Source organism: Schistocerca nitens, chromosome 1 (genome assembly GCF_023898315.1).
Source record: "Schistocerca nitens isolate TAMUIC-IGC-003100 chromosome 1, iqSchNite1.1, whole genome shotgun sequence".
Lineage (NCBI taxonomy): Eukaryota > Metazoa > Arthropoda > Insecta > Orthoptera > Acrididae > Schistocerca > Schistocerca nitens.
The window spans coordinates 170,318,827-170,334,732 of record NC_064614.1 but is presented as its reverse complement, the minus strand read 5'-3'; the positions used below and the strand labels follow the sequence as shown (position 1 = coordinate 170,334,732).

General features: G+C 42.4%; 1 protein-coding gene across 1 annotated transcript in view; it reads left to right on the top strand.

The window, feature by feature from the left end:
• LOC126244588 (la-related protein 7) overlaps positions 1–15,906 on the top strand; it is a 103,489-nt gene that overhangs the window by 54,565 nt on the left and 33,018 nt on the right. The window contains exon 5 of the mRNA XM_049948252.1: positions 2,024–2,540. Coding sequence (XP_049804209.1) covers positions 2,024–2,540 — 517 coding nt within the window. The remainder of the gene's footprint in view (positions 1–2,023; positions 2,541–15,906) is intronic.

Here is a 15,906-nt window from a genome sequence, read left to right as displayed (position 1 = left end):
TACAAATGTACCTGTAATGAGGTGTTGGTTTCATTTTGATTGGTCATGCTTAATTTTTCCATTGTAAAAAAATATTACATTGGGGCATGGGCTTAGGACTTAAACTTGCCTAAGTACAACCTAGCCACACTTGCAACACTGACTGCAGTCCTACCAACTATACTAAGAGAGACTTGGCAGTGAATGGACTGTTTTAGTTTTATGCACTACTTATTCCTGGTCTTTGTGCTCCTTCTATTAGAACATAGTTTTAGACATATCAGTGCTTACTTTACTGGTTCATACAGATTTTCAGAATCGAACTAATAGTGACATTGACTGTTTACACTCTATTTTAGCCCGAGAAATGCACATGCCTTTTTCAGATATGTGAAACAAGGTAAAGGCAACCATTCACCTATAGCAGTTTGGTATTTGGGCCATAGGCCCACATAACTGGAAATACTATTCACACTAGCTTTCAAGCTCTGGCTCTTTTTCCAGTAAAAGTATACATATTCGCTCACATAGCCACAGAGACACCCAAACACACACTTCTGTAGCCACAGCGATTCTTGGAGCGAGATGTTGTGGAATGAAAGGGAGGCTGGCGGCTAGGAGAAGCAGCAGCATGGGAGTTGGATGGGGATGTGGTACCACTGGGCCTGCCCTCCGTGCTTCTCTCAACCATTCTGTCGGACACAACCAGTGACCCTAGTCAGACTGTAGTGCCGAGACAATGTAGGCACACATGTGAATGGGGGTTGTTTAATAACTCTGAAGAAGGATGTTGCTGGACAGCTCATCAATGTTTTCAGTTCTATTTACACTGATGTGACAGAAGTCGTGGGATAGTTCCTGATATCATGTCACGCCTCCTTTTGCCCAGTGTAGTGCAGCAACTCAACGTGTTGTGGATTCAAGGAGTCATGGGAAGCCCCTGCAGAAATACTGAGCCACGCTGCCTCTGTAGCCATCCATAATTGCAAAAGTTGTGTCAGTGAAGGGTTTGTGCACAAACTGATGTCTGACTTACATCCCATAAATGTTCAATGGGATTCACAGCAGAAGACCTCGATGACCAAACCATTTGCTCAAATTGTCCAGAATTTTCAAACCAATTGTGAACAACTGTGGCTGGTAACATGGCACATTGTACATCTCTAAAAATTCCATCATTGTTTGGTCTCCAAGTAGTTGAACATAACCATATCCAGTCAATGATTGGTTCAGTTGGAACAAAGATCCCAGTCCATTCTTTGTAAACACAGCCCACAACACACAATAGCTTGTTGGCAACCTGGATCCAGGACTTCGCAGGGCCTGTGCCACACTTGAACTCTCCAATCAGCTCTTTCCAAATGAAATCGGGACTCATCTGACCAGGTCACGGTTTTACAGTCATCTAGGGTCCAATTAACATTGTCCCAAGCTCAGGAGAGGTCCCACAGGCAATGTTGCTCTGTTAGCAAAGGCACTCACATCGGTCATGTGCTGCCACAGCCCATTAATGCCAGATTTTCCCACATTTTGCTAAGAGATACATTCACTGTATGTTCCACGTTGATTTCTGTGATTATTTCACACATTGTTGCTTGTCTGTTAGCATTGACATCTCTATGCAAAGGCTGCTGCCCTCAGTTGTTAAGTGAAGGCCATTGGCAACTGAGTTGTCCTGTTGAGAAATCATGCCTGAAATTTGGTATTCTCAGCACACCCATGACACTGTGGATCTTGGAATACTGAATTCCACCATCCCACGTTCAGAGTCTGTTAATTCCTGTCTTGTGGCCATTGTCATATCGGAAACCTTTTCACTTGAGTCACCTGAGTACAAATGACAGCTCCACCCGTGCACTGCCCTTTAAACCATCTATAAGTGTGCATATTGCTATCCCATACATGTTGACCACACAGTGTAAGATGAATGGTTACCTTTTCTCCTTCCATTATTTGTATTCTGACACTGTTTCTCAACTGTACATACAGTTAAGTTGTGTAATAGTAGCAACACCAGATTGTACAACTTAAAATAATTTTATAGGCTTTTGGTGCCATGGGTTGTCGGTTACCAGCTCAGATGCCACCAGATAACCTTTGCAGCATAGCAACATTTGAGCAAACATCTGAGGAAGATAAAAATGGAGAGGAAACCACAATGACTACAGAAACTGTAGAGAAATCTGATTCTGAGCAACCAACCAACCAGAAGAAAAGAAAACTGGAAAATCCAGATTCTAGCATCGATAGTGAAACCGGTGCAGATACTGGTCCGAGCAGAAAGAGAAAGAAGAAAAAGCAGAAGAGCAATGAAGGCGAGTTGACTTCTCAAGAAGCTGAAAAAGAGGAGGTTCCTCCATCAAAATCTACAGTGGAGAATGCTGGAAGTGGCAAGACTGTGAGGAAAAGGAAATCCAGAGACTCAAATCCACAAATGCAGGATGCTGATACAGAAAATGAAACTAGCCATGCTGAAGTTGATAATGAGTCTGAAAGTGTGGCAACAGAAGAAGCAAAGTCAAAGAAACAAAGGCGGGAACAAGAAACGGAAGCTGACAGCGGTGAGTTCATATTATTTTTGTTGAGAGTAAATTGCATATTGCAGTAAATTGTATATTGTAAACAGCATCACTACAGAAAATGGCAGATTCTTTAAAAAGTTTTTGATCTGAGAATTAATCTAGTGGAAAACTTGTTGTTTCGCAATTACATTTTTTTGTCCACAGCCAAGATGACTACAAGGAAGTATTAGAACACCTTAATTTCTATGAAGTAGTGGTGCATTTGCCAGACTATTTGTTCATACAAGTTTTGTTAATTGTTTTTCTGTAATGTGAAAATCTTCTGGAATGGGGGCTTATTTTGTTAGTTTCTTCTTGTGATGCAGAAATCAGTAGGAATGAAGACTATTGATCATGACGGCCAGGCTTTCCACACTTCACATATAGTTGTGTGGGAATGCTACATGCAAAACACAAAAAAATGCTCCTATGGTGAGACAGGCCTGAAATGTAGAACAATGGCAGTGCCAGCCAGGGCAGAGTGGAGAGAAGGCTATGGGTAACCAGTGAGTGACCAGTAAAGAGATAAGAAATTTTGAGTGCTTAAATTGAAAGCATCAGTACTCTTGTAGATTATTTGTAGTTACTTTGGATCATGAAAGATTGCCTTGAATTGCCAGTGACACGCCTTTTTTACAGGTGTTTCACGGCTCCTATTACATGCTACTAGGGATTGCAGAGGGGACTTAATAGATAAAGTTCTGATAAGGCATCCATATCTGGAAATGTAATGTTTGGGTGTAAAATAAGTTTGAAAATTGGATCACTTTCAAATCTCCTGCTTCAAATATGCACAGTTCTGACCTTTGTGCTCTACTAGAGCTACTCTGTATGGCGACCCTGCGGTTCATAGCACAAGGCGTATCTGTGAAACATTCTTTCACACAGTCCACAAATCCTAATGCGCATTCATGGAGCACCACACTTCCTAGATACGAACATATCATTTTTTCTCAGCTGTTGTTGTAGGACAAAAATGGTATGTGAGGGTCTGAGGCTATCTTGAAAAAGTTTTCAATACATCCATTATGCAGCTCCACAATTATGTACAGGAAGGCGAAGAAAGAGATTAGAAAGTGATCTGATCTTCAAACTTATTTAATATCCAAACGGTACATATCCGGACATGGATCCCTTATCAAAACATTATATACTAAGTCCTCTGTGCAAATATAGAGGCCTGTAATAGGTGTTGTGAAACACCCTATATATAGGGAAACATTCCACGTAGGAAAAATATATCTAAAAACAAAGATGATGTGACTTACCAAATGAAAGTGCTGGCAGGTCGACAGACACACAAACAAACACAAACATACACACAAAATTCAAGCTATCGCAACAAACTGTTGCCTCATCAGGAAAGAGGGAAGGAGAGGGAAAGACGAAAGGATGTGGGTTTTAAGGGAGAGGGTAAGGAGTCATTCCAATCCCGGGAGCGGAAAGACCTACCTTAGGGGGAAAAAAGGACGGGTATACACTCGCACACACACACACACACATCCATCCACACATACACAGATGTCTGCTTGTGTCTGTGTATGTGTGGATGGATGTGTGTGTGTGTGCGAGTGTATACCCGTCCTTTTTTCCCCCTAAGGTAGGTCTTTCCGCTCCCGGGATTGGAATGACTCCTTACCCTCTCCCTTAAAACCCACATCCTTTCGTCTTTCCCTCTCCTTCCCTCTTTCCTGATGAGGCAACAGTTTGTTGCGAAAGCTTGAATTTTGTGTGTATGTTTGTGTTTGTTTATGTGTCTGTCGACCTGCCAGCACTTTCATTTGGTAAGTCACATCATCTTTGTTTATATATATATATATATCTAAAAACAAAGATGGTGTGACTTACCGAACGAAAGTGCTGGCAGGTCGATAGAAACACAAACACACACACAAAATTCAAGCTTTCGCAACAAACTGTTGCCTCATCAGGAAAGAGGGAAGGAGAGGGAAAGACGAAAGGATGTGGGTTTTAAGGGAGAAGGTAAGGAGTCATTCCAATCCCGGGAGCGGAAAGACTTACCTTAGGGGGAAAAAAGGATTTAAAGAAATATGTCTGCTTGTGTCTGTATATGTGTGGATGGATATGTGTGTGTGTGCAAGTGTATACCCGTCCTTTTTTCCCCCTAAGGTAAGTCTTTCTGCTCCCAGGATTGGAATGACTCCTTACCCTCTCCCTTAAAACCCACTTCCTTTCGTCTTTCCCTCTCCTTCCCTCTTTCCTGACGAAGCAACCGTTTGTTGCGAAAGCTAGAATTTTGTGTGTATGTTTGTGTTTGTTTGTGTGTCTGTCGACCTGCCAGCACTTTCATTTGGTAAGTCACATCATCTTTGTTTTTAGATATATTTTTCCTACGTGGAATGTTTCCCTCTATTACAATATATATATATAAAATAGAGGGAAACGTTCCACGTGGGAAAAATACATCTAAAAACAAAGATGATGCGACCCACCGAACGAAAGCACCGGCAGGCCGACAGAAACACAAACAAACACAAACACACACACACGAAACTCCAGCCCTCGCAACCAACGGTCGCCCCGTCAGGAAAGAGGGCGACGGGGCGACTGTTGATTGCGAGGGCTGGAGTTTCGTGTGTTTGTTTGTGTTTCTGTCGGCCTGCCGGCGCTTTCGTTCGGTGGGTCGCATCATCTTTACACACATTAATCTTACGTCTACTACGGGTAGAAAGGAAGAATGGTGAGGGTGACATATAATTAGATTTTCCAAAGTCTTTGTTTGCATTTTCAGTCACATGATATGTTTTGTAGGCAATAATGTCTCGGTCAACGAACGTTTCAAGTCCGGACACGTTAGGAACACCTGTGCCTCCACGAACAATGGCAACAGTAAGCCAGCCATTACCATGTGAAAATGTATCGTTCAGATCAATACTGAAGTTCAATTTACATCCACAGAACACTGCGGGTCCATCTAGAAGAGCGTGTGCGACGACAGATTTACCGACGACAACGGCGACGTGCAAGACAAACAATGTACAAAACTATCGAAGACGTCGAAATGACAACTTCAGCTGCAGACAAGAAGAAGAACACAATTAAATCTGTCGCCGCACACGTTTCAAGTCCGGACACGTTAGGAACACCTGTGCCTCCACGAACAATGGCAACAGTAAGCCAGCCATTACCATGTGAAAATGTATCGTTCAGATCAATACTGAAGTTCAATTTACATCCACAGAACACTGCGGGTCCATCTAGAAGAGTGTGTGCGGCGACAGATTTAATTGTGTTCTTCTTCTTGTCTGCAGCTGAAGTTGTCATTTCGACGTCTTCGATAGTTTTGTATATTGTTTGTCTTCCACGTCGCCGTTAGGAACACCTGTGCCTCCACGAACAATGGCAACAGTAAGCCAGCCATTACCATGTGAAAATGTATCGTTCAGATCAATACTGAAGTTCAATTTACATCCACAGAACACTGCGGGTCCATCTAGAAGAGCGTGTGCGGCGACAGATTTAATTGTGTTCTTCTTCTTGTCGGCAGCTGAAGTTGTCATTTCGACAGGAGTACTGTAGTGATCGAATGATTTGTGGCATAGCCCAAAGCCAACAAATGTGATCTGAGAATAAGATTGGCTACATTTATTGAGCAGTTCAAATTGTAATTTCAGCTGCATATCATGACAAAAAACTATTTTTATTGTTATAGTGAATAATTACCTTATCCCCATGTTGTTCATTTTGTACTTGCATCAAGCAGAAGGAAACTAAAGAGAAAACAGCAAAAACTCAAGGAGAAGAGATAACAACATTAAGGTTTGCTGGTGACATAATTTTGTCAGAGGTGGCAAAGAACTTGGAAGGTCTGTTGAATGGATTAGATACTGTCTTGAAAAGTTGGCTTAAGATCAACATCGATAAAAGTAAAACAAGGTTGATGGGGTGTAGTCAAATTAAGTCAGGTGATGGTGTTTGATAAACTATTGGGATACTAAAGGTAGTTGATGAATTTTGCTATTTGAATGGCAAAATAACTGATTGTGGGATGAGTACAAGGAGTATAAAATGCAGGCTGACAACAGCATTAAAGCTTTTAAAGTAAAAAGAAATATTGTAACATCTAAATTACATTTAATTGTTAAGAAGTCTCTTTCTGAAAGCATTAGTTTGGAGTGTACTTTAATATGGATGTAAAACATGGATGGTGAACAGCACATACAGTAAGAGAAACAAGGTGCTACAGAAGAATGCTGAAGATTGTGTGGGGATATTGCATAAATAATGAAGAGGTAGTGAATGAAATTAGCAAGAAAAGAAATTAATAGCTAAAATGGAATAAAAGAAGGGATTGGTTGCTAATACACAGCCTGAAGTATCAAAGAATTATCAGTTTGGTAATTGGTGGGGAGGGGGGAGAGAGAGAGAGAGAGAGAGAGAGAGAGAGAGAGAGAGAGAGGATGAGGGGGGAGGACGTTGGAGAACTGTGTTCATGCACCTACACTATGTGATCAAAAGAGTATCCAGACACCTGCTGAAAATACTTAAAAGTTTGTGGTGCCCTCCATTGGTAATGTTGGAATTCAGTATGGTGTTGACCCACTCTTGGCCTTGATGACAGCTTCCACTCTTGCAGGCATATGTTCAACCAGGTCCTGAAATGTTTCTTGGGGAATGATAGCCCATTATTCAGGGAGTGCTGCACTGAGGAGAGGTATCGATGTCGGTCGGTGATGCCTGGCAAGAAGTCGGCGTTCCAAAACATCCCAAAGGTGTTCTATAGGATTCAGGTCAGGACTCTCTGCAGGCCAGTCCATTACAGGGATGTTATTATCATGTAACCACTCCGCCACAGGGTGTGCATTATGAACAGGTGCTTCATCACATTGAAAGATGCAATCACCATCCCCGAATCACTCTTCAACAGTGGGAAGCAAGAAGTTGCTTAAACATCAATGTAGGCCTGTGCTGTGATAGTGCCATGCAAAACAACCCTCCATGAAAACCATGACCACACTATAACACCACCGCCTCCAAATTTGACTGTTGGCACTACGCACGCTGGCAGATGACGTTTACCAGGCAGTCACCGTACACATACCCTGCCATCGGATCGCCGCATTGTGTACCATGATTCGTCCCTCCACACAATGTTTTTTCACTGTTAAATCGTCCAATGTTTATGCTCCTTACACCAAGCGAGGCGTCGTTTGGCTTTTACCGGCATGGTGTGTGGTTTATGAGCAGCCGCTCGACTATGAAATCCAAGTTTTCTCACTTCAGGTCTAAGTGTCATAGTACTTGCAGTGGATCCTGATGCAGTTCTCAATTCCTGTTTGATGGTGTGGATAGATGTCTGCCTATTGCACATTACAACCCTCTTCAACTGTCAGCGGTCTCTGTCAGTCAACAGATGAGGGCGGCCTGTACGCTTTTGTGCTGTACGTGTCCCTTCATATTTCCACTGCACTATCTTATTGGAAACAGTGGACCTAGGGATGTTTAGGAGTGTGGCAGTCTTGCATACAGATGTATGACACAAGTGACACCCAATCACCTGACCACGTTCGAAGTCCTTGAGTTCCACGGAGTGCCCCATTCTGCTCTCTCATGATGTCTAATGACTACTGAGGTTGCTGATATGGAGTACCTGGCAGTAGATGGCAGCGCAATGCCCCTAATATGAAAAACATATATTTTTGGGGGAGATGTGTGGATACTTTTGATCTCATAGTGTACGTCTACAAATATACTGTGCAGAATGCTGTAAGGTGTATGGTGGAGGTCATTCTTTCCTGTTCCACTTGCAGTTGAAGTGAGGGACAAATGACTCACTATATGCCTCTGGCTTGCAATCCTTCCACGAAGTATACATGGATGGCGGAAGAACTGCAGTTAGCCACAGATGCCAGTCTCTAAATTCTCTCAATAATTTTTCCCAAAAAGAATGTCATTGTCCCTCCAGGGTTTCCCATTTGAGTTCACACAGTATCTCAGTAATACTTGCGGGTTGATCGAACCTACTGGTAACAAATCTAGCAGCATGCCTCGGCTGGTCTTCCTTTATTCTAATCCGATGTGAATCCCCAACACTTAAGCAGTACTCAAGAATGGTTCAAACTAGAGTTTTATATGTCGTCTCCTTTATAGATGAGTTACATTTTACTAGAATTCTCCCAATAAACCAGTGTCAGTCATTTATCTTCCCTACTACTGACCTTATGTGCTCATTCCATTCCATTTCATATCACTTTGTAATGTTACACCTAGATATTTAATCAGTGTTACTGTGTCAAGCTGTTTTTTAAACAGAGATTCACACTACCAAACCTGTTATAAATACAAATCCGAGCTTCTAGAAAACACTGTACTTGTTACTGATACTAGTTCACCAGTTCTTCAGACAATTTGATTTGAAGCATACTTTGTACCTATACATTGAACATGTACTGTGGGTTACCATGTTTTGTACTTTTGCCTTTTTTGCCCACGTAATCTAAGAAGGGAACAGTGAATCTGGAAGTTTGGCACCCAGTGAACATTCTGTTGCTAATGTGTACACATTTGTTGATTGTTACAGCAGTTTCATGTACCTTCATTTTCATTTCAAACAATGTAAAGTCCAGGTTGGAATACCTAACAAAAGTGCTGTGAAAATGATAGATTGCTACTCACCACAAGGATAGGTTGCTGTTTGCTATATAGAGGAACCTCTACATGATGTGTAGCAACTATCATAATATTTTCATTTCCTATAATATAATTTTTCATTGACATTTCAAACAGAAATTCTGATACCTTTGTAAGCTATAGTATTGGTCAGGTCAGGTGATAATTACTTTACCAGTTTATTTATTGTTTCAACCCTGTGTTTATAATCATATGAGAAGGTATAATCAACAGTGATTGACCTGCTCATATAGCATAACACACTAGCTTATGAGACACACAGGAGCTAGATGCAGAACAAATGTGTGCAGTGGTGCACTTGACAAACTCAGTGTAGATGATGCCATGGAGTATATCCAACCATCCATTATAATTAATTTCAATAATATGAATGTTGCAGATGATATACCAGAAAAAGTAATATCCACAATAACATTTTTGCAATCAGAGAAATTTAATGGTTATGATAAAATACCAAGAAATTTAATTAAAGATTGCTTTTATGAGTTTAGTAACATATTAAACAGAGTAAAATCTGAGATGTAATAATGACAGTGTTACGAAAAGGATAGTGCTGCTCACCGTATAACACACATGTTGAGTCGCACACAGATATATATATATCTAAAAACAAACATGATGTAACTTACCAAACAAAAGCGTTGGTATGTTGATAGAGACAATAACAAACACAAACACACACACAAATTTCAAGCTTTCGCAACCCACGGTTGCTTCATCAGGAAAGAGGGAAGGAGAGGGAAAGACGAAAGGATGTGGGTTTTAAGGGAGAGGGTAAGGAGTCATTCCAATCCCGGGAGCGGAAAGATTTACCTTAGGGGGAAAAAGGGACACGTATACACTCGCGCACACACACACATAAATATCCATCCACACATATACAGACACAAGCAGACATATGTAAAGGCAAAGAGTTTGGGCAGAGATGTCAGTCGAGGCGGAAGTACAGAGGCAAAGATGTTATTGAATGACAGGTGAGGTATGAGCAGCAGCAACTTGAAATTAGCGGAGGTTGAGGTCTGGTGGGTAACGGGAAGAGAGGATATATTGAAGGGCAAGTTCCCATCTCCTGAGTTCTGATAGGTTGGTGTCAGTGGGAAGTATCCAGATAACCCAGACGGTGTAACACTGTGCCAAGATGTGCTGGCCGTGCACCAAGGCATGTTTAGCCACAGGGTGATCCTCATAACCAACAAACACTGTCTGCCTGTGTCCGTTCATGCGAATGGACAGTTTGTTGCTGGTCATTCGCACATAGAAAGCTTCACAGGACTGGAGTAGGTGGTGATGGGAGGGTGCATGGGACAGGTTTTACACCGGGGGTGGTTACAAGGGTAGGAGCCAGAGGGTAGGGAAGGTGATTTGGGGATTTCATAGGGATGAACTAAGAGGTTACGAAGGTTAGGTGGACGGCGGAAAGACACTCTTGGTGGGGTGGGGAGGATTTAATGAAGGATAGATCGCATTTCGGGGCAGGATTTGAGGAAGTCGTATCCCTGCTGGAGAGCCACATTCAGAGTCTGATCCAGTCCCGGAAAGTATCCTGTCACAAGTGGGGCACTTTTGGGGTGCTTCTGTGGGAGGTTCTGGGTTTGGGGGGAAGAGGAAGTGGCTCTGGTTATTTGCTTCTGTACCAGGTCGGGGGGGTAGTTGCGGGATGCAAAAGCTGTTTTCAGGTTGTTGGTGTAATGGTTCAGGGATTCAGGACTGGATCAGATTCGTTTGCCACGAAGACCTAGGCTGTAGGGAAGGGACCATTTGATGTGGAATGGGTGGCAGCTGTCATAATGGAGGTACTGTTGCTTGTTGGTGGGTTTGATGTGGACGGATGTGTGAAGGTGGCCATTGGACAGATGGAGGTCAATGTCGAGGAAAGTGGCATGGGATTTGGAGTAGGACAAGAGGAATCTGATGGAACCAAAGGAGTTGAGTTTGGAGTGGAAATTCTGGAGTTCTTCTCACTGTGCTTCAAGATCATGAAGATGTCATCATAAATCAGTACCAAACTTTGGCTTGGCAGGCCTGGGTAACCAAGAAGGCTTCCTCTGAGTGACCCATAAATAGGTTGGCGTACGAGGGGGCCATCCTGGTACCAATAGCTGTTCCCTTTAATTGTTGGTATGTCTGACCTTCGAAAGTGAAGAAGTTGTGAGTTAGGATGAAGCTGGCTAAGGTAATGAGGAAAGAGGTTTTAGGTAGGGTGGCAGGTGATTGGCGTGAAAGGAAGTGCTCCATCGCAGCGAGGCCCTGGACGTGTGGGATATTTGTGAATAAGGAAGTGGTTCCCGGAGGTAACAGATTGGGTAAGGATTCCAGGCGTTCGAGAAAGTGGTTGGTGTCTTTTATGAAGGAAGGGAGACTGCATGTAATGGGTTGAAGGTGTTGATCTATGTAGGCAGAGATATGTTCTGTGGGGGCTTGGTAACCAGCTACAATGGGGCGACCGGGATGATTGGGTTTGTGAATTTTAGGAAAGTGGTGTGGGGTGTCGGTGGGGTCAGGAGGTTGATGGAGTCAGGTGAAAGGTTTTGTAGGGGGTCTAAGGTTCTGAGGATTCCTTGAAGCTCCGCCTGGACATCAGGAATGGGATTACCTTGGCAAACTTTGTATGTAGTGTTGTCTGAAAGCTGACACAGTCCCTCAGCCACATGCTCCCGACGATCAAGTACCACGGTCGTGGAACCATTGTCCGCCGGAAGAATGACGATTGATCGGTCAGCCTTCAGATCACGGATAGCTTGGGCTTCAGCTGTGGTGATGTTGGGAGTAGGATTAAGGTTTTTCAAGAAGGATTGAGAGGCAAGGCTGGAAGTGAGAAATTCCTGGAAGGTTTGGAGAGGGTGATTTTGAGGAAGAGGAGGTGGGTCCCGCTGTGACGGAGGATGGAACTGTTCCAGGCAGGGTTCAATTTGGATAGTGTCTTGGGAGTTGGATCATTAGGAGTAGGATCAGGATTATTTTTCTTCGTGGCAAAGTGATATTTCCAGCAGAGAGTATGAGTGTAGGACAGTAAATCTTTGACGAGGGCTGTTTGGTTGAATCTGGGAGTAGGGCTGAAGGAGAGGCCTTTGGATAGGACAGAGGTTTCGGATTGGGAGAGAGGTTTAGAGGAAAGGTTAACTACTGAACTAGGGTGTTGTGGTTCTAGATTGTGTTGATCAGAATTTTGAGGTTTTCGGGATAGTGGAACTGGAAGTGGGAGATTGAGTAGATGGGAGAGACTGGGTCTGTGTGCAATGAGAGGAGGTTGAGGTTTACTGGAAAGGTTGTGGAGGGTGAGTGAGTTGCGTTTCTGGAGGTGAGAAACCAGGAGATTGGATAGTTTTTTGAGGTAGAGGGTGGCATGCTGTTCTAATTGGCTGTTGGCCTGTAGAAGGATGCTCTGAACAGCTGGTGTGGATGTGGGAGAGGAAAGATTAAGGACTTTTTTTAAGGGTAGGAGCTGACGGGTGTGTTCATTGGCTGAGTTGATGTGTAGGTGAAGGATAAGGCGGGTGAGGGCTATGGATTGTTCAGTTTGGAACTGGTGTAGGGACTGATGGAAAGATGGGTTACAGCCAGAGATGGGAACTTTAAGTGTGAGGCCTTTGAGGGTAATGCCAAATGTCAGACAAGCCTGAGTAAATAAAATATGGGAGCGTAATCTGGCTAAGGTGAAGGCATGTTTGCGGAGGGAATGTAAATAAAACTTAATGGGGTTGTTGTGGGGATGTTGTGAGGGTGACATGTTATTAGAATGTGGAAAGTGTAACATGAGGCTCAAATGAAAATAAAAATAAAAATATATGGGGAGAGATAAAGGTGAACTAACTGGAGATCTGGTGTGAAAAAAGTTGAAAAAGTGTTGGTTAAAGCTGAGCTATGTTGATCCTGTGGTGAACTTAGGTTGGTTAACAACGATGTGCACAAAGGTTAGGTGGTTGTGTTGCCTCCAAAACACATTAAAGGGTGGAGAAATTCGGAAAAAATTTCGAAAAAACTGCGTGTAAATGTATTAAAAGGAGTGGTTTTGTGGTGGCAGATTATAAAAATGAGGCTAACAATTGTCTGACAGAGAAATAATGACGTGTAAACCTGTGGGAAGTGGCTAAAAAATGATCAGTGATGTGGGAAAAACGGAAATGGAAATATAGCGAAAGTTGTTAGAACTAGCCGAAATGGTTGTTTAATAGGTGAAAGGAACTGTTTGTGAACTGGGAACGGTGGATTTTATAGCAGCGGTAGTGTTGAAAGCGGAATTTTTTTTTTTTTTAGTAAGTTACTTGTTATTGAGTATATATTTGCAGGATAAAATTGTATGGTAGATTACTTTTAAAAGGAGAAGGTGAATACAAAGTGAAACTTCTTGCATAAACAAAAAGAGAAAGTAAGATGACAGAAAAGATTTCGAAATGCAACAGTGACAATAACAAACATAATTGTTGGGTTCAAATTAATGATATGAATATAATAGAGGGAAACATTCCACGTGGGAAAAATATATCTAAAAACAAAGATTCTGTAACTTACCAAACGAAAGCGTTGGTACGTTGATGGAGACAATAACTAACACAAACACACACACAAATCTCAAGCTTTCGCAACCCACGGTTGCTTCATCAGGAAAGAGGGAAGGAGAGGGAAAGACGAAAGGATGAGGGTTTTAAGGGAGAGGGTAAGGAGTCATTCCAATCCTGGGAGCGGAAAGACTTACCTTGGAGGGAAAAAAGGACAGGTATACACTCGCGTGCGCACGCGCGCACACACACACACACACACACACACACACACACACACACACACACACACACACACACACCCATCCGCACATATACAGACACCGGCAGACATACGTAAAGTGTGCGAGTGTATACCTGTCCGCCTAAGGTAAGTCTTTCCTGCTCCCGGGATTGGAATGACTCCTTACCCTCTCCCTTAAAACCCACATCCTTTCATCTGTCCCTCTCCTTCCCTCTTTCCTGATGAAGCAACCTTGGGTTGCGAAAGCTTGAAATTTGTGTTTGTGTGTTTATTGTGCCGGCCGGTGTGGCTGTGCGGTTAAAGGCGCTTCAGTCTGGAACCCCATGACTGCTACGGTCGCAGGTTCGAATCCTGCCTCGGGCATGGATGTGTGTGATGTCCTTAGGTTAGTTAGGTTTAATTAGTTCTAAGTTCTAGGCGACTGATGACCTCAGAAGTTGATTCGCATAGTGCTCAGAGCCATTTGAACCATTTTGTTTATTGTCTCTATCGATATACCTACACTTTCGGGGTGAGTGTGTGATATTTGTGTGTGTTTTTTGTGCACTTCAGACAAAGGCCGTTTGGCCAAAAGCTCAGTTGTTTGTCAGTCTGTTTGTAATACATTAATATATTAAGTTGTTTACCACTTGGCTGAAATATGGTGAAGTTATACCCTCAAACTTTCCTCCATGCTCGCTATTTTCAGCATTCCTGAAAATGGTTCGAATTGTATAACTCTCACAGAAAACTGTGGGTGGAAGTTGGAAAGAGTCCTTTATTAATCTATCAGTCATCATCGAACTGGGAACTAATTACATGTCATGTCCCACGAGGTTCCATCTTAGGGCCCTTACTTTCTCTTGTGTATATCAATGACCTTTCATCAGTAACGTTGCCAGATGCCATACTTGTTCTGTTTGCAGATGATACAAATATTGAAGTGCATAGCATATCAAGTACAGTCTCAGTTCAGAACTTGTAAGAGGTTTTTCCCCAATACATGCCTAACATATGATGACAAGCAGATATAAAAAGTATTTGGGATTACAGCTTAATAATAAATTCAACTAGGAGGAGCATATGACAGAACTGCTGAAGTGTCTAAACAAATCTCTATATGAAGTGCAGATGATGTCAGACATTGATGATGTAAAAATAAAAATTCTATGATGTCATACTGGATCATTTGGTGGAGTAACTCATAAAGCCAAACTTCAATTTTCAGAGTCCAAAAGAGGGTAATCTTAGTTATTTGTGGTGTGAACTCAAGAACATGCTGCAGGTGCCCATTTGAGGAACTGGGGATACTAAATATTGCTTTCCAGTATATTTTTTTTCTAATGAACTTTGTCATAAATGGCAACAACTTTTTTTCCCCTCAAACAAACTGCTCGGTGTGTGGAATGAGTACTAGAAATAGAATAGTATTCATAAAACTCAAAAGTCAAAAATTGAAATTCCTGTTTGGAAAAATGCATAAAATAGGGGAAAGGCAGGGACCGATGACCGTAGCAGTCTGGTCCCTTTAATCCCACAAACCAACCTAGGGGAAAGGCAGCCACTTACCTATAGAGGATTGGTGCATGGCACACACAAACATGCAATAGAAAACAGTTAATATTAGGTTTCGAGCTCTTGCTCTTTTTGTAGCAAGAGTACACACATTCACTCACACAACCACACACTGTGTGTGCGAATTTGTGTACTCTTACTAGAAAAGGAGCAAGAGCTGGAAAGCTCGTATTAACTGTTTTCTATGTGTGTTTCTGTGTGTCACACACCAGTCCTCCATAGGTAAGCAGTTGCCTTTCCCTTATTTTACATCAAATTTAAAGTAACTTTTTTTGGCCAGAAAGGTTTCCATTATTCAAGAACACACATTATGCGTATCTTGGCAGCAGCCATAAATGGTTTTCAGCTAATAAAATTTAGTTTAAGTAGACCCTAAAGAATTTGCTGGTGGCCAGCTCCTCCTACTCCACTGACAAATTTC